This window comes from Astatotilapia calliptera, chromosome 15 (assembly GCF_964374335.1).
Source record: "Astatotilapia calliptera chromosome 15, fAstCal68.1, whole genome shotgun sequence".
Classification (NCBI taxonomy): Eukaryota; Metazoa; Chordata; class Actinopteri; order Cichliformes; family Cichlidae; genus Astatotilapia; species Astatotilapia calliptera.
In genome coordinates, this window is record NC_137436.1 from 16,362,483 (window position 1) to 16,380,837 (window position 18,355).

General features: G+C 37.3%; 1 protein-coding gene across 1 annotated transcript; it reads left to right on the forward strand.

Annotated features, from left to right (window-relative positions):
• Positions 1-450: 450 nt before the first annotated feature.
• LOC113006651 (phospholipase B1, membrane-associated-like) lies at positions 451-16,342 on the forward strand. The gene is made up of 40 exons (XM_026142732.2): positions 451-458; positions 544-578; positions 1,487-1,571; positions 1,657-1,708; positions 2,126-2,206; positions 2,615-2,680; positions 2,756-2,817; positions 3,137-3,212; positions 3,311-3,418; positions 4,275-4,349; positions 4,452-4,523; positions 4,642-4,716; positions 4,809-4,869; positions 5,331-5,389; positions 5,471-5,544; positions 5,658-5,701; positions 5,808-5,916; positions 6,118-6,169; positions 6,385-6,465; positions 6,557-6,622; positions 6,723-6,823; positions 6,963-7,044; positions 7,134-7,238; positions 8,585-8,680; positions 9,601-9,672; positions 9,845-9,922; positions 11,149-11,209; positions 12,701-12,759; positions 12,853-12,920; positions 13,005-13,048; positions 13,409-13,508; positions 13,598-13,649; positions 13,740-13,820; positions 13,902-13,967; positions 14,046-14,140; positions 14,392-14,473; positions 14,553-14,657; positions 14,735-14,830; positions 14,980-15,054; positions 15,786-16,342. Exons 1-40 carry the CDS (start codon positions 451-453, stop codon positions 16,059-16,061), a joined length of 3,135 nt encoding a protein of 1,044 aa, XP_025998517.2. The 3' UTR covers positions 16,062-16,342.
• Positions 16,343-18,355: the final 2,013 nt, after the last annotated feature.

Below are 18,355 nucleotides of genomic sequence, written 5' to 3' on the forward strand. Positions count from 1 at the left end.
GCACACACTAATGTAACACCATCATGGGACGATCGTGGCTCAAGAGTTGGGAGTTTGCCTTGTAATCGGAAGATTGCCGGTTCGAGCCCCAGCTTGGACGGTCTTGGTCGTTGTGTCCTTGGGCGAGACACTTCACTCGTTGCCTACTGGTGGTGGTCAGAGGTCCCAGGTGGTGGCGCCAGTGTCCAGCAGCCTCGCCTCTGTCTGTGGCTACAATGTAGCTTGCCATCACCAGTGTGTGAATGGGTGGATGACTGGTTGTGTGAAGCGCTTTGGGGTCCTTAGGGACTAGTAAAGTGCTATATACAAATACAGGCCATTTACCATTCATACCTTTACCCAGATTTGGTAACTAGGCTAATCAGCTGCATCATTTTATTTTTTGCAATTTTTTCAGTTAATGTTGTTAGGCCCTCAGATGTGGGTCTGCTTTCCGCCATTGGACTTCACATGCGCAGGTGAGCACAGTTTACTGTTCAGCTGTGATAGCACAGTGAAAACCTACACAAAATTAGAAATTCACACTTTGGTCCTTTTCTACAGCACTGAGCTGTCCTCAGTTGTATCAAGACTTAGAGGTAAGTATATATCTTTAACAGCTTCTGACATTATATGTGTACCTAATAAAGTCGCTGTTGTTTTTCTGGGCTTCCCGTGGGACATAATGTGAGAGCTTCAATGTGTTCAAGTGTCTCTGGGATAATATAAAAGTAACCAAATGGCTTGATCCAAGCTTTACCCTCACTAGAATTACAGCACCTTACTAAATACACTCATGTCACGAGGCTAATAATTTTTTCCTGTTATACCACAGTGCTTTATCTATACAGCACTGATATGGACACAACGTGATAGTTACTGTTACAAAAACACTGCTATCATGTTCACGTCAACTTGGCAGGGGAAATTAATTTTTATGATTAATCTGCAGTCAGAAAGCTTAAACCTAAACTAGTTTTAACAGCCACACAGAATAAAACAAAGATACTGTACTGTGATTGAAGGTGAGCAGTAAACTCTTGCGTTTAAGAGATTTAGGATAGTAAATATTGGCCTCTTTTTCAATCTTTCTACTCTTGGGCCTGTATGATATTTTAATACATAGATATTATCTAATATGCCCATCTAAGACACATAGTTCTAGCTGTGAGCACAGATTTTTCAGCCCACATGTTGTTCAAACTTTCTGTTTATGAGAGGCAGCCATTTAGAAAGGAAGTTGGCTTAAAGGCAGAAGAGTTTAAAAAGTGTTTCAGCTCTTGTAGCTCTAGTTCAGTTCAATTTAATAGAAATGAATTTATCTAGCACTAACACACAGCCACTTCAAAGTGATCTACTGCAATAAGGCCCAGTACAGGGGACACAATTCTGCTTTTAGAGCTTATTTTGAACTGTGAATCATGCAAAGCTACCCTATGAGTTCAAGAGTGAAAATAGGGTAAAAATAAGTGCTAATGTTAAACTTGTGTTACCTTCTCTCAACCAGAGCTGATGGTTCTGTTCAATCCTGAACTGATTAGTCACCTCTCCAAGGAAACAAACCTTTACACCTCTCAGCCTATACAACACAGGTACAGTGTGTACTTTTTGGCTCATGAGGAAAAGCTATGATTGCATATGATGGCTTAACTCCTTCATGTTATTTTATTTTTGTAGCACTCTGGTGGATCAGGCAAAGAAACTGTCCCTCTATCTACAGAACAGTCAGGTATATTCTTGCATTTTCCAACCTTAAGGATAAAATTTGATTTTATGCTTTCCATGGTGAATCAAGAAGATATAGCTTATTTGGAAATGAGGGAAATATTAAATATTCACAATAAAAGTATTCTAACCAACCTTCTCAGAAAAAATATATATAATTCAGTGTTTGTTAAAAAAACACACACCAGAAAACAAAATATATTCTCTCATTATTGATTTAATTATTAAAAACTGGAAATTTTGCAGAACTATATGTTTGAACAGGTGTTGTTTTAACCTGCTGTGCCCTGAGAAAAATATCTAAAGATCATACTTGCCATACAATTTACTAAACATGTACCAGTGCATGGTGTTTCTTACAGGTTCAAATTAAAATTATTTCAAGTTCAAAAGTAACCAGCAGTGACTTCACCCCCAACAGGCTCCCAATGTGAATCGGGACTGGAAGTTGGTGCTTCTCTTTGTTCAGCTGGATCAGTTTTGTGCCTGTGAGGACCAGCAGGTAAACAGTGAAAGACCTTACTGAGGTTCCTTAATCTTCAAGAGCTCAATGCCCAGAGTCCAAATCCCTTGTTATTCATGTTTTATAGACTTTGTTGCCTTAATACTGTAGTTACACAGCCCAAGCTATCAATTCTTATCAGTTTCAGACTTGCACTATCCCAACTTTCCTTCATATATGCAAATAAAATTTGTTCTGTAGATATGTTGTCACTGTTGCTATTGCAAAGGTTGCCTTCTATAGCGTTTTTTGGCTACTTAGCATTTCCTATAATTTGATTCACATAACACATTAAAGTATTAGCCGACAACCAAACAAACAAGTGACTGTACTGGTGACTCTCTTGTTGTAAAAAAGTAGCATTAAAGTCACTAGGAGTTCATGGAGTCTGTTGTGTTTGTACTGCAGGTCTCATCAATTATCGCGGCAGTGGTCAAAGAGGTGGATAAGGCTCTGCAGTTGCTGCATTCTCGGGTATGTTTCATATTATACGCAGGAAGCGATTTTACTTACAATGTGTTCATAAAATTTGCAAAAACTGTGCTACAGCTCAAACGGACCATTGTCAGTGTTGCATTATGGGATGGAGAGCATGACACTATGCAGAGCAAGTAAGTTCACTTTTTCTTCCCTGACCTTTAGAGAATGACATCAAAACAGATGGCGTGCATGTGTTGAAGATGTAAAAGGAATTAAGATCTTTTTTTCCCAGGAAAATAAATTAATTAGATGACATGATGATAAGTCAGTGTGGCAATACAAAATGTCACTGCTGTCAAGTTAGAGAATGTTATGTTCTTAACCCGTTTACTTGTTTCCTTTAATAGTTTTATTTTCATTTTTTAATTATTCACTGTTGGGGTAGATTGTTTTCCTTTAAACAGGAGGATCCATATTAAGTTTTAATGAGTAAATGTGTTTTACTGACAGATCAGGCCAGTGTTTGGAAACAAACAGTGAAGGGGAGCTCAGGCTCCTGAGAGCCGTGCTGACTCAGTCTCTGCAGGTTTGTCCTTATTTCATGTTCAAATAGTGTTTGGATTTGCTTGAGGGTATAGCTAACCTCTTGCTGATAAATGTTGTTCCTAAACTCCCTTTTTCCAGGAATCTTTGGATGAGCTGTTGGTACAGAAACACTGGTACAGTGACAGAAAAGACTTCACTGTTACCCTTCAGGATATACCTTTCATCACAGACCCATCATTTATTGCTGTGAGTTAAATTCAGATCATATCATCCTTTTATTCTCCTATAAATCCTTTCAATTGCACTATTTTGCAAACCCAAATCTTTATTAGTGCCTTAGTCACACCTGCAGTTTACTGTGATCATTTCTGTCATCAAAAAAAAAATGCTAGAGCCTATGCTGACACATTTTTACCGGGCAAAACCCGAACATTTTTATTGTGATTGAAGAAATTCACCCAACCTTTCTCTTTATAAGGCTTGAGAGAGCAAAAATTTATTAAATAGTGACCTATTTAACTTTTCTTCATCCATTTTGTTGCAACAGCAGTTGGTCAAATTGAACATGAAGTCAACTTCCTTTTCTAACAGTTTTTTTTTTGTGGATGTGTATCTGTGAGGAGCACTTTAACATTAGCTTCTGAATATACAAGCCCCAGCCACTATCTCTTTAGACCTTCTGTTTATGAAGGGAAGCCAATCAGAAAGGTTAAAGGGATGTGATAGGGAGCTAAAACAGTTAGTGTAGTAAAACTAAAGGGCTTCAAGAAGGCCCATCAGGGTGATATTAAATCGAGTGTTGTAGTCTATTTGTATGCATTATATAAAAACTACTTTCAGGTGCTCCCTACGTCACAAGGGATCACCACAGCAGGTAGTTCGCACAGTGGTTTAGCAGGTGTTTTTATGCAGGATACTCTTCCTGATTAAGTCCCACAGGGATTTGTGTCTCATCCCAGCATCTGTGAAAATCGACTCCCAAAGAGTACAAAGACTTTGTCTTCTCGGTAGATGATATTAAATGTCTGTGTTTATCTTCCTGAACTGAACTGAAGATATTTTTTATGCACTGTACATTGTCTGTCTTTCTTGCTTTTAACAGAGAGGGAAGCATCTCACTGAGTCTGAAGCATTACAGCACAAAGATAAACTGTTGGTGCAGATGTGGACAAACCTGGTGAGGCTTGGGACTCTCAAAGTCGAATGCACTGGCACTTTCACACCCAGTTACTCTTCTCAGTATCCCAGACATGAAAACAATGAGCCTTTTGTCTCTTAGCTGCAGGTCACAGTTGCCCAATATGAACCAGAGGACAATGGTAAGATCTTCACATTGCCATGTCCAAGCGAGGTGAGTAATTTTACAGAAAACCCACTTACATATATGGTAATCACATTAGACACACTGTATTTACAGATGATGATTCTGTGCAGCATATTCCTCCTCCTTATCTGTCTCCCTCCCTTAGGAACGACCCTACCTGAGGACAGAAGGAAACTCTCCGTCATGTCACCACAGCAATAGCTCTCCTCTCCTGGAGCCTGTGAGTTTTGTCTACAGCCAACCCGAACCAGCTTTGGGCCAGCTTTGCACGCTTCCTGTCAATTTCTGATTGTGCTCTGTGTGACTGCTCAGTTTACAGGGACAGATATGCCCTGTGAGGACTTAAGTCCCTCACCTTCCACACCCACTTCAGGTAAGATGACATTAAGGCTTTTCTTGAGCACTTAGGTGACCTTAAATTAGCAAAAAAGTAAAACTGATTTTATCCAAGATCTGGCTTTTTATATAACATATTGAAGGTTATTCATTTATTCCCCACTTTAGCACATGGGACTAAAAACTACAAAGTAATACCTCTGACACTGTACAAACTTCAAGTCACAATCTAAGATGCTTTATGATGGAGCTTTGTTTTTGTTGTTTTTTGTGAGATGTCTTGGTTTCCTCAGTCTGTAAAATGTAAAGTGTTCTTTAAATCTGCCCTTTCAAATCATCCTAATAGTACCTCCCAGTACATTGATACTAGTATACAATATTTGTAGGAAGTTTAATTTTATATATTTTGTATTTATGTGTATTCTAAATACAATATTATTCTACACTTGTCTTATTAATTTTATTTATTATTCTGACCATTTCTTCTGTTTTTTGCAGTCCACAAACTCAGACCTGGAGACGTCAAAGTTGTTGCTGCTGTTGGCGATTCGTTGACAGTGAGTCATTCTTATCAACTTCTCGTTATTTAGAATTGAATAAGTTGATCCTAAAAGTTTTTAAAACCTGCTGTTTTTCAGGCAGGCAATGGCATTGCATCCAGGCCATCTGATATCCTGGATGTCTTGCGTCAATACAGAGGTTTATCCTGGAGGTGAGTCAGGACTCTTCAGGTATCCCTTAATGTTGCAGCAAAATACTACTATTAAACTTCCTGGGCTAGTGTGTCACATCATTCATGTATTTAACTTCATGTCTATTTCCCAGCATTGGTGGAGATGAAAACCTGACTAGCGTCACCACTCTGCCCAGTGAGTCATTTAGATAACCAAACACATTGCTCAACATTACGTGTGAATTTTTTTTTCCTTGATTGTTATTACTATTCATTGTTGTTCATTATTATTGTTATTACAGACATCTTGAAATATTTCAGCCAAAACCTGACGGGCTACTCTGTTGACACGGGTCAGCAGGACACACCTCAAGCATTCCTTAACCAGGCTGTGGCGGGAGCAAAAAGCCAGTGAGTCCTTTTAGCACAAATACCTGCCTAGAGATTTGTTACAGGTGATACATGAGTGATCAGCTTGTAGAATATGTTTTTCTATACTGAATGAGTACAGCTGTTGTTTTTGCTGTTTAAAAGTTTTGTTGATGTTAATGGTTCAACTTCGATAAAATGACTCTTTAACCATCAAAGAATTGTCTTTTACTGTGTTTTTAGTGATGTACCAACCCAAGTGCGTGCTCTGGTGGAAAGAATGAAGAATGACTCTGTATGTTTAAAGATATTTGATCTTTAACAATATTTTTACTTACCAACTCGATAGATCGATCTATCTATCTATCTATCTATCTATCTATCTATCTATCTATCTATCTATCTATCTATCTATCTATCTATCTATCTATCTATCTATCTATCTATCTATCTATCTATCTATCTATCTATCTATCTATCTATCTATCTTCACATTTGTGCATGTTGCAGAGGATCAACTTTGAATCAGACTGGAAGGTGATCACCTTTTTCATTGGAGGAAATGACCTGTGTGAGCACTGCTACAACTCTGTAAGTACTGGCATGTAGTAAGAACTCATAGGTCATTTTTAAAGAGCCAAAATGGTCACCAAACCCAAAAATGTTATATCTTGGTTTGCAGCTACGTTACTCTACAGAAAATTATGTTCGCAATGTCCGAGAAAGCCTGGATTATCTTCACAAGGAGGTAAAATCATCAGGCAGGCTGTCACATTTATATAGATGCAGTATGTATGCTGGTCCTGGTCAGTGTTAGCATTAGTATTAACTTAGCTAATGTCTGATAGGTGCCTTGGGCTCTGGTGAACTTAGTAGAGCCTCTGCAGATAACACAACTTAGAGAAATGCACAAAGATCCCTCACTTAAATGCCCAACCTGGCTGGTGAAGTGAGTATCACTTTTTTGTATTATGAGATATAAAAAAAATATGTAGGTAATGCATTGCTCAGTTGCTCTTTTTATCGTCCACAGTTATCATTTCATAAATAATCTTAAACTGTTGTGTAACCCCTTGTTATCTCTCCAGGATTATGTGTCCTTGCGTTATTTTGCCAAAGTCCAACTCTGAGGCTCTTCAAATGTTGGAAGACCTGAACAGAAGCTATCAGGTAGAAAAGTCCAGAAAAAGGAAATCTCATTAAAAAAGGAGCCCTAAAGTCAGTCCCCATTGATCGTCATTGTTTTCTCTATATTTCAGCGAGCATTACATGAACTCGTGGAGTCCGGCCGGTATGACACTCGCTCAGACTTCACTGTGGTTATCCAGCCTTTTTTCAGAGACATCATTTTCCCCAGGCTGCCGGTCAGTAATAAAGCACAGAGCACAGGATTTACGGGTGTTTATCCACAGTTCACCTTATCCAGTATGTAACAACATGGCCCCTGCAGCAGTACACAAGGATTTTGTCGTTATTCCACTATAAAACCACTGAATCAATGGCTTCCACAGAATCTGTTCAAGCAATTCTGTAAATTATTCTGCAAAGCATAAGGTCTAATTTTGATTACCTTAAATCATCAACAAAAGATGTCAAATTTTAAATACTAGCTAACAAGAGAAAGGACTATTGAATTTCTGTAGAAATTCTTGTGAGAAATTGTTTGTGTCACGGCGAGTGGGGTGAGCCGTGTGGAGATAATAAAGGAGGATCCAATCACAGGCACTTGTAAAGGTGTGAAGGTGGTTTATTGAAAATAAAGTACAAAATAGTAAAACGGCAAATGGGACTGCAGACTATCTAAACTGAGAACAACTAAACTACAAAACACGAACCAGAACACGAACATGTACATGAACATGAACATGAACATGAACATGAACATGAACATGAACATGAACATGAACATGAACATGAATGACGATGGACAGCAGGGAGAACACACAGATGCAACACGGTGGATACACAGACGGACCAGCAACTACTACAACAGAAGACCCGACTTAAATACACTCAGAGAAACACAGGGAGATTACACACAGGTGGGGGACACAGCTGGAAGTAATTAACGAGATGAGACAAGGGAAGTAAAACAATACACTCACATTAGAAGCAGACCTTCACAATAAAACAGGAAACACGAAATCACTACACAAAGACACAAACTCAACACTGAGAGGTAGACAGAAAATAACACATGGAACTCAAACTATACATGAGACAACAAATCCTTAACCACGAATAAACAGAAACATACTAAATATACTTGTGATTGATTGATTGATTGACTGATACTATTCCAAAGTTAAAAATCCACCTCTAAAGGTCACTCTATTCTGTCTGGTTTCAGTGGTTTGATTTAATCTGTATAATGATCGTGTCTTTATGTGATCTTTATCATTTTAGAGTGGATTGCTCCTTAGAACAGTTCAGATTGTGTATTTTAAAAGTACATTTCTCAAAATGACAAATTGCTCCCTTAACGATTAAGGTCAATGTTAAATCCTAAGTTCTTACAAAAACAGCTTTATTGACATTTTAAAAAGAAAAGAAAATACTGCAGATTCTTTCTTTTGTTTCTTTTGTTTGTTTTTGTATTTTGAAAGATCTCCTGGTCCTGATCAGATATCTAACACAGTAGTTATATTCTGACCGATGCAAGTAGTCCAAAAATCTTAACATTTACATATTTATTGTGCGTTTTTCTCAGGATGGCCGCCCTGATCGCTCTTTTTTTAGTGCTGACTGCTTCCACGTCAGCCAGAAGGCCCAGACCATGATGGCTCGCTCCCTTTGGAACAACATGGTAAATATATGGCAAACAAAAGGGACTCTTTTTGTAAAACACTTATTCTGACCCGTATATATTTTTGCTATTTGATACTTTTATTACTACAAAAGCAACATAATATGACATGAGTATTTGATTCCGACTGAACATGTGTTTGTCAAGCACCAATAAAGACGTAGTTGCCACACTTCAGCTGTTTCATGTGCTTCTAATTGTGCCACATCAGCAAGGATTTTTATATTTCTTTTGACATCTCTGCCTGTGCCACTGAAGAGCCTCAGTGGGGTCAGCCATCACAAACAGCAGCACTTACCTTCTTTCGTAAACAAAAAGAGGCTGTTACAGTATTTTGCACACATGCCATTTTGCTGTTGACTGCATTATTAATGACTGTTGGGGATGTTGTTCTGCTTCATGAAAATATTAATAAGTGGGTCACTGCATGGAAAACAACAGTGTTTCACCCCCCCACCCAGAATCAGAACATTATATAATAACTGTATTATATCTAATGGAACTAGTACTATGGAAATTTTCTGAATTACAGGCTTTCAAAGTACTTAGTGGTGGGTAAAAACCACTATGTGCTCCCTCAACAATGCCATTATAGCTACTGATGCTATGTGTAAAAGGCAGGAACATTGTAAATATCAGCTGATAAAACTACATTACTAGTATGAGTAGCTGAGCTTATAAAGAATAATATATATTTTCTGTACCCTTGAGACACAAGGATATAAGAATTTATACCGACTAACAAAACTGTATCTGTTAGACGTAATCTTGACTATTTAACAGACTGTTAAACTTCCACTGACTTATTGGTACTGAACATTATCCTAACATGATTATAAACACTATAAAGCTTATTTGCTCTAATCATTATACTTAACATGCTGTGTGCACAAATCACTTTTTTTTTTTTACTCTCAAAGTTGGAGCCACTGGGCAACAAGACTTCTTTACAGGACTTTTCTGTATCCACTGGCCTGAAATGCCCAAGTAAGGTAGGAGACAAGTCAACATGTCTTTGTAAATCCTCGTTGGAAAAATTGCTATTCAAACTTAGCTTAGATTACAAATGTTGTGGTTTCTTTGTCTAGACTCTAGCCTCTATAGATACGCATCTCTTTGTAATCACTATACATCACATTTAATTTAAGTTCTTTTTATCCCCAGACTTCACTTTATATTCGGACCTACAACAACAGCAATTACATCTATTCCAGTCCCTCCCCAACACCTCAGCCTAATACAGTGAGTATCTAACTTCCAGGTTTTTAAGGTCTTTATCCAAAAAAGAAAACCAGCAACTTCTATCACGATTAAAATATTTTATTGTTTAAGAGCCAAAGACCTGAATGGGCCATTAAAATTATCAACCTACCTATTATCAACCTACCAAGTGTCAATCAGAGCTTTTGAACCACCCAACTTCTGTCATTTATCTGGGTTAAAGTTACTAGGACAGAAGTCTAAGCAGAAGTGTCCAGACCTCTCTCCCCCTAGCTACCTTGTCTACCTCATTCAGGTGTTAGCTGTTCCCAAGCTAGCCATCTTTCCTGTGTGTTCTGGTTCTCTCCTGGGGCCTTCTCCTGACAGGACATACCCAAAAACACTCCCCTTGGAGGCTTAAAGGAGGAATGGTCAGTTGCCTGAATGAACTCATATGCCTCCTTTCGATGTGTAGTGGTGTGGACTGAAATAGTAGTAGGCTCTGCTCTGAGCTCTTTTTGAATGACTGAGCTCCTCACCCTGGAAGATCATTTCGACTGCTTGACCTAAAGCTCATCTTTTGGTCAACATACAAAGCTTGTGATTGTCATAAATGCCAGGGCTTGTCTCAAAGCACACATTCAAATTACACACAACATTAAAGCTATAAGATTGTTTAAACCCTAGTAAACAGACTCCCTTTTTTTTAGGGTTTGGGCTTTTTTAGTCATGCACCAGAGTCTGTTGGGTCTCAGAGGAAGCTCAGAACTGCTTAACACTTATCTAGATAACTAAAATAGATGCCAGTAATGAGCAGCCCGAGGGCTTATGATGGTTTATCTTGTGCCAGGGACTTGGGTTAGACATGTGGATATTTTGGAATTGGTTTCCAGTATTCTCCTTATTTTTAATTATTTCTATAATTCAGCTAGTATCTCTTATTATTGTTACAAGCTTTATGCACTTTTGTTGTGTATGTGTATTTCCCTCATTTACAAATGCTTGCTTCAAGGCCGAATAAAGCAGTGATTCTCCAGATCTTAGCCCCAATGATAGAAAACCACTAAAATCTAATTAATGTCTGCTTATTTTCTTTGGGTAAGCATTAGATAGAAACCGGTGCAATGCTTGGGCAGACTTTCCATTTTTAAAGGTTAAAAGACACAAATATTGTTTTTAAGAAATGTTATTATACTGATGCTTCACGAAAGCTAAATGTTCTGATTAATGAGGTCTGATTAAAATATTTTTGGTATTTATTCTTTCAGAACTGGGGAAGTGACTTTTCCTGTGTAAATATTGGACCATCTGACACTGTGCCAACTTCAGGTAAGATGGACACCCACATACACACAGACACACACACAAGACGTGTCCACTATCATCCACTTAATGCAATCCCAATTTCAAAAAGCTGGATAGATTTTGGAACCAGGGAACTTAAAAGCCAAAAACTTTAAGCTAAAGTACCAAACTTTGCAAGAACTAAAACTATGATAACCTATAAGGCTAAACTAAAATTCAATTTAATTCAATTTTATTTATATAGTGTCAAATCACCATAACAGTTGCCTCAAGGTGCTTTATATTGTATTGTAAAGACCCAACAATAAAAGACCCACTAAAATGTAAGACATAAATGTGTCACTCCATCAACACACAGAGCTATCACACATTTGTTGGTTTTGTTCTTAAGATGAATTATTCTTAAATGAAGACATTGATTTGACACAAGTAAAAATATGGTTGATTATATTTATTGTTAGTTAAGAATAAGTTAAGGGAGGGTGAACAAAGAAAAGAAAAATGATGAGGAAGGGAGGGGAGAAAGAAAAAATGGGGAGTGATGGAGAGGTGGTAGGAGAGAAAGGGAGAAGAGGGGAGGTGAAAAGAAAGGGATATAAAGGAGGAAAGAGAAAGGAGGAGAGAAACTCCCAACAATCCCCTCTGAGCAAGCACAAGGCGACAGTGGTTAAGAAAAACTCCCTTTAAAGGAGTGATCAAGTGAAGAAGCAGGAGGGTCCCTCCTCCAGAAAAAACAGAAGCGTTTCTTCTTTTTTTGCCTTCTTCAGCAGGCACTGTTCCTGGAGCTCTTTTTTCTGTAGGATGAGGGTTTTCAGTTCTTTGATTGTTACTGCCATTTCCTCCTCAAGTTTCTTGCATTTTTTCTCCAGTTCTTCTAATTTTGCTTGTTTTTCTTCAAGCTTTTCCTTCAGATCTTTAGATGCCTCCTGTAATAGCTTTGCTTCGTACATGTCTGTATTCCTCTGTTGTACTTTGTTGTACATGTCTTCTAAGTCGTGATTTCTGCTCTGGATTTCTAGAAGCGTACACTGCAGGTCATCATGTGTTTTCTCCAGTTCTTGCTCTTGAACCTGCATTTCATTGTTCTTGCACTCCAAGTTATTATTAAGTTCCTTGACCTCTGTGTTCTTTCTCAGCATTTTAATCCATCCTATGCTGCATGCCCGAGCATTGTTTTCTTCAGTTTTTCCTTTTCTCCTTCTAGTAGATATAAATTCCTGCTTTATATTTACATTTAATTAGAAAACATTTATTTACAAAACAAATGACCTTTCTATACCTTGTTCATCTGAGAAACGTGCTTTGAACATAGATATTTTATACTGGTGAAATGAACCGAATGGCCGCTATTGACGACATAATAAAACATCCACCAGTAAAAAGTAATTAATACTCTGAGTAGTATTTTTTAACACCAGTACTTTTACTTGTAATTTAGTACAATTTAACCAATGTAACAATACTTGTACTTAAGTACAAATTTTGAGTACCCTTTCAACCCTTTGAATATCCTAGTCCACAAGCTGAGGCCAGCAGACATTAAGGTGGTGGCAGCACTAGGAGACTCTGTGACAGTAAGTGCAATAACATAATTATTCCCCCTTTTTAAGCAGAAAAACAAACTTTCTGCATCTTTAAACTGCTGTGTGGTATATTTGTTTTCATAGACAGGCACTGGTGCTAAAGCAAAGAACATATTTGAGCTCAATACAAAGTATAAAGGAGTATCATGGAGGTATGATATAATCCCATTATACATGATGCTGACTGTTATAAACCAATGTACTGCTGATTGGCTTTTTTCACGTATATCTTAAAGCATTGGAGGTGATGATACTCTGGACACAGTCACAACACTACCAAGTGAGTTTATGCCACTCGTTGGGCAAAAACCAGTTACTTTATGGGACTGAAATAGCTGTTTCTATGGGGTATCTAAAGTCTTTAGACAATTCTTTCTGTTATACGTATGTCTAATAATCTCTGATTTACTGTTGAAAACATCCAAAAATATAAAGCCTGAAAAGAAATGTTACAGGAATTTGCCTTTTTAAAACAATTTCTGATTTGCTGTTAAAGATTTTGATTTGAAATTGCTATACAACTTAATAATAAAGATTACATGATACCAAACGACATCCAAGTTAAATCATTACCCCACTGTGTACAAGGAGAACGCCACTCTTGCATATTCTCATTACTCATTTATTTGTATTTCCTCAGACATCTTAAGGAAGTTCAACCCCTCTCTGAAAGGCTTTTCCAAAGGTCAGGGGTTATTGCAGAAACACTTCAACATGGCTGAACCTGGAGTTAAGGCATCGTATGTACACCTCAGTGAAACAAACCTTTCACCAACCCTCTTTCATTTTCTGTAACGTGTTAACGGTCTGTGTATTCACTTGTTCACAGAGATATCCCATCACAAGTCCAAGCTCTCATCAAGGCCATAAGAGAAGATACGGTACATGAAAACCGAGTTAGATTTAAAAATGAGTTACATTTAGCAATTTGTTTGTTTTTGATAATCAGTTTTGGTACATGTGCCCCACAGGAGGTGAATTTTGAAAACGACTGGAAACTTGTGACAATATTCATTGGAGGCAATGACCTCTGCAATTACTGCTTTGATCAAGTAAGTGTTCCCCCAAATTACTGCATTGTACACAAACAACAGTTATGGAACAATAACACAACATGTGCTTGACCTCTGTAGAATAATCTATCGCCCAAGAACTACAGCCATAATCTTAAGATCAGCTTGGATATGCTTTACAAAGAGGTAGGTTATATTTAAAATAGTGAACTATACTGTTATCATGAGTTTAACTAAGTTACATTTCTCTCCATGTATCTTTAGGTACCGAGGTTGTTGGTTAATGTCGTGGAGATCATGCAGATAAATCTGTTGAAATCAGTTACGAGGAACACTCTGGGCTGCTCACTAATCCAGAGGTTGGTTTTCTAGTGCGTGTCTTTTCTGACCTTTTCATAGAATGAAACTGGGATTTTACATATGTCATGTAAATCACTTTTTCAAATGTGAACAAATAAATGTTCCTTTGTTTTACAGATGAGATTGTTCGGAGATGATGTTTGCGTTGACTGTATCATTTCGACTGTATTACCATATTTCAATTGGTCAGCTGATAATGTTATTCCTTCTAAGGACAATAAAACACAATATTAAAAGGATTTTTTTCCAGGACCAGCTGTCCCTGTGTCATCAACCCATCAGAAAAGTCTCCAGAGCTTGAGGAGATGAAACGAATCAATCACGAGTACCAGGTCGGGAAGCCGTTTGTTTTAAAATCATTTCAATAACTTCTTTATTTAAAAAAAAATCCTTTCTGTTATATTTCTTTAGTCTGAGCTCCAGTATCTTGTATCTGGAGATCTCTATGACGGAAAAGAAGACTTTGCTGTCGTACTTCAGCCATTTTTACATAATTCCTTCATCCCTAAAATTGGAGTGAGTAACTGAGAAACAAACCAAACACGAATTATCAAATGCACCCATATTGGTACTTTTTTCATTTTTTTCACCAGGAGGGTGAGCCAGATACAAGTTTCTTCTCTGTAGACTGTTTCCACATCAGTGAGCGAGCACATACTGAGATGGCCATTGGTCTGTGGAATAACATGGTGAGCTGCGGGAAATAATGAACCAAACTGAAGCAGGGTGGTATACTCTATGCAAACTTTTAACTCAGTAAAAAGTATTAACTCCGTGCAAACGTTTCTTTTGGCTTGCCATTTTAAAGATTTCAACTCTTTTTCTTTCTTTCTTACAGTTAGAGCCTATAGGGAGAAAGCAGGCCTACAACAACTTCACATATGACCGCTCCAAAATTCACTGTCCTTCTGAGGTATTTAGGAAGATTTTAGAGAAATTCTACTAATCATGTTGCTACAACTATTTAATAATTAGTTAATTTAATTCCACTTACAATCTATGATTTCAAAAAGAGTTTTTTTATTTTAAAAAATACCAAAAGTATAAAAAAAAGCAAAAAATATTATAAATATATATACATATAAATATAGGGGCCACACCTGTCAGCTAAGACCAGGAAACTGAGGCTACAACTTCCACTGATTCACCAAAACTGGACAACTTGGTGTAAACAGCCTGACAGCAATGTCCTTTTTTTTTTGTTAATAACAACAGTATAATCATCTTCTGATGGCTGTTTCCAGCAGGACAGTGTGCCATGTGACAGAGCTCAAATAATCTCAAGTTGGTTTTTTTTGTTTTTTTTTACCATGATAATGAGTTTACTGTACTCAAATGCCTCTAGTCAGCAGATTTCAATCCAAAAGAACACCTTGGGGATGTGGTGTAATGAGATTTTTTTTTTAACATGGACGTGCAGTCGACAAATTCTGCAGCAACTGTGTGATGCTATCATGCCAATATGGACATGTGAAGATGAATAGGAGAAAATATTTCACAATATGTCAAACGATTTTAAAAATCTAGTGGATTATTCCACAATGTCACCCAAAATTAATTTTTATTTCCAGTGTTTCTCTAAAGTTCAGAAATTCTTACATATAGACAGCTCTTGAGCTTTTAACCATTTTATCTTTCCCATAGGCCAGTCCGTTTATCTTCACAAAGATCAACAGTCTTCCAAGTCCATCAGGAACCACACCTACTCCATTTACAGACTCCACCCACAGTTCCAGCTCTGCGTTAACAGCCCCTGTGCTCAACTGTCCCTCCTCCACCCCTGTGTGGGTGCCTGTCCTTGTGGGAATTGTAGGTTTAGTGGTGGGTTTTGCTGCCTGTTGGATAATTCTGTCTCTCGGTCATCGGCGCAAAAGCAAGGCAGAGAGAAAAGAGCTTGAAATGAAAGGAACAGCTTTTTAATGTTGTCTAAAATCGTGTCAAGAATCAAATCAGTGAGCTGAAATCTGGACAAGACTTCATGATGGAATTTAGGTTTGAAGCCATCTCTCAAATATTTAATTTTACTATTAAAATGTTCTTTAAAAGTGCTAGCAGGTGTGTGAAATGTTTGTAATTACTTTGTATTGCACAGACATTTTGAACTATTCATAATTAAATAAATGTATGAATCCTGACAGTTTGTACATTTCACTCTCATCATACCCATTTTTATTTATTGATGAAATAAAAATGCTACAGTATTTGAGTGCGGTTTGATTCATTTGTTTAAAACAGAGTTGAATTTAGTGTTTTTAAATCTTCTAGTAGTTTTTTTGTCCAACAAGTGAAGCATTAACTTTGTATAAATATGCAAATATTCTCTAGAGAAGAAATCCCACTGGCTCTGGTGATCCCTCTAACCTTTTCATAGCACCCAGCAGCAATTTGATATTTGTGGTTTGGATTTATATAATGAAGTTGCTCAGCTTATCAGTATTGTCATACTGTTATTCATTATCATGCTACTCTCAGGGTGAACTGGAGTAACTTTGAAGATCACTCATTTCTGGCTGCATCTCAGAAAGCGCTCAATTGGGGAAATTAAGAAAATGTAATGTGACTCCCACCTTACTCATTAATGTCAGTAAGCAAATGTTGCACACATGGAAAACTAAGAAGGTGAACTGGAACATATTGATAATGTATAGTATGTCTATATCACATAGATAAACATTATTTATTGGATTTGTTTATGGAAATCACATCTTTTTCTTTTCTTTGATGGAATTTTCTCAATAAAAGACTTGAATAAACTATGATGAAGAGTTTCTCCCAGGGGAAAGTGACTTATTTTCTCTAATCACTTTGGACAGTCCCCTTTCACATCTGAGACAAATATTATGACTTCACACCATGTGCTGAAAGATGCATTAATACAATTTAAGGACAAAAACAGAGAAAAGCGGATAGAAAACAACAATCAGACAAAAGTTGAGATTCCTCCACTGCCTTCTCTCTCAGACATCTCGATACCTCCACAGGTTTGCCGCTTTTCATCCTTATCATAGCTCCCCACAATCTCTCCATCTAGCTGTAAACATTTAACTTTAGTAATCACACCATTAAATGGATACGGTCTTATCTATCCGATAGAAAAAAATGCATACAAATAAAGAATAGTAATTCACCCTATCTTTACTGTATGCAAGGTGTCCCTCAGGGTTAAATTCTAGGCCCCCTGTTATTTTCACTTTAATTAAATGACTTGCCCAATGTGTGCAAAATGTGGACACAATTATATATGCTGATGATACGGTAATTTTTACACAAGCCAAAACTGCTGATGATGCAGCCCATCAGCTTTCATTGGCATTACATTATTTTAAAAATGGCTGAATGACTCATGCCTGTGCCTTAACGTTAAAAAGACCGTATCAATGTTTTTTAGTTAGTGTATTTACAAAAAGGGAAAAAACTATTAGTGTAATGGGTCAGTGCAATATCAGGACAGTCAGGGCATGTGTAATACTGGGGTTTGTGCAATATAATTGAGGTGTTTCCTTTACTGTTATCTATATTGTCCTCTGTTGTCCACTCTTCTTGTCATTGTTTGTTCTAATATGATGTGATCACTGTTTTTGTCCTTGTCACATGATCTGTGAATAGTGTCTCTGTATGTTTTTACTAATTTATCTGTAACACCAACCTGCCAGAGAGTCTGCAGATGGAAATGAGCCCAAGCCTATAATCTGGCATATTTACATTTGTTAAAATGTTCATTAATATGTATTGTCCCTCTTTCTAAATAAAAATAAATTAAATTAAATTCTATTAAAATGACCCTCATCCAGATCGCACTGCTTACAGGCATTTTCATAGCATAAAAAGATAGAGCTGGAGTCATTTAGATACCAGGGGAGGTACATTAAGTCTATATACTGTATAATTGAATGCAAAATTTGAACCAGGTGTGTGAATTTCTCCTATATTGGCTCCCTGTTAAATTCAGAATTAAATTCAAAATCCTGCTCCTCACAACGTCGTGAATCATCAGGCTCCATCTTTGTCTTTCCTGCTTCTTTAGTGCTCACAGTGAAATGAGTGTGTTCAGTTGTACGCCTGAAAGGGTGAGCATTCAACTGAGTTAAAGGAGTCTAACCATAGTAAAAGTATTTCCTTTGCAAACCCAGCATTTCATAAAGCTTTTGTATCAATATGTTTAAGTTCACAGGGTTGTTGGATTTGTAAATATATTCTGGCATATAAAAGATAAA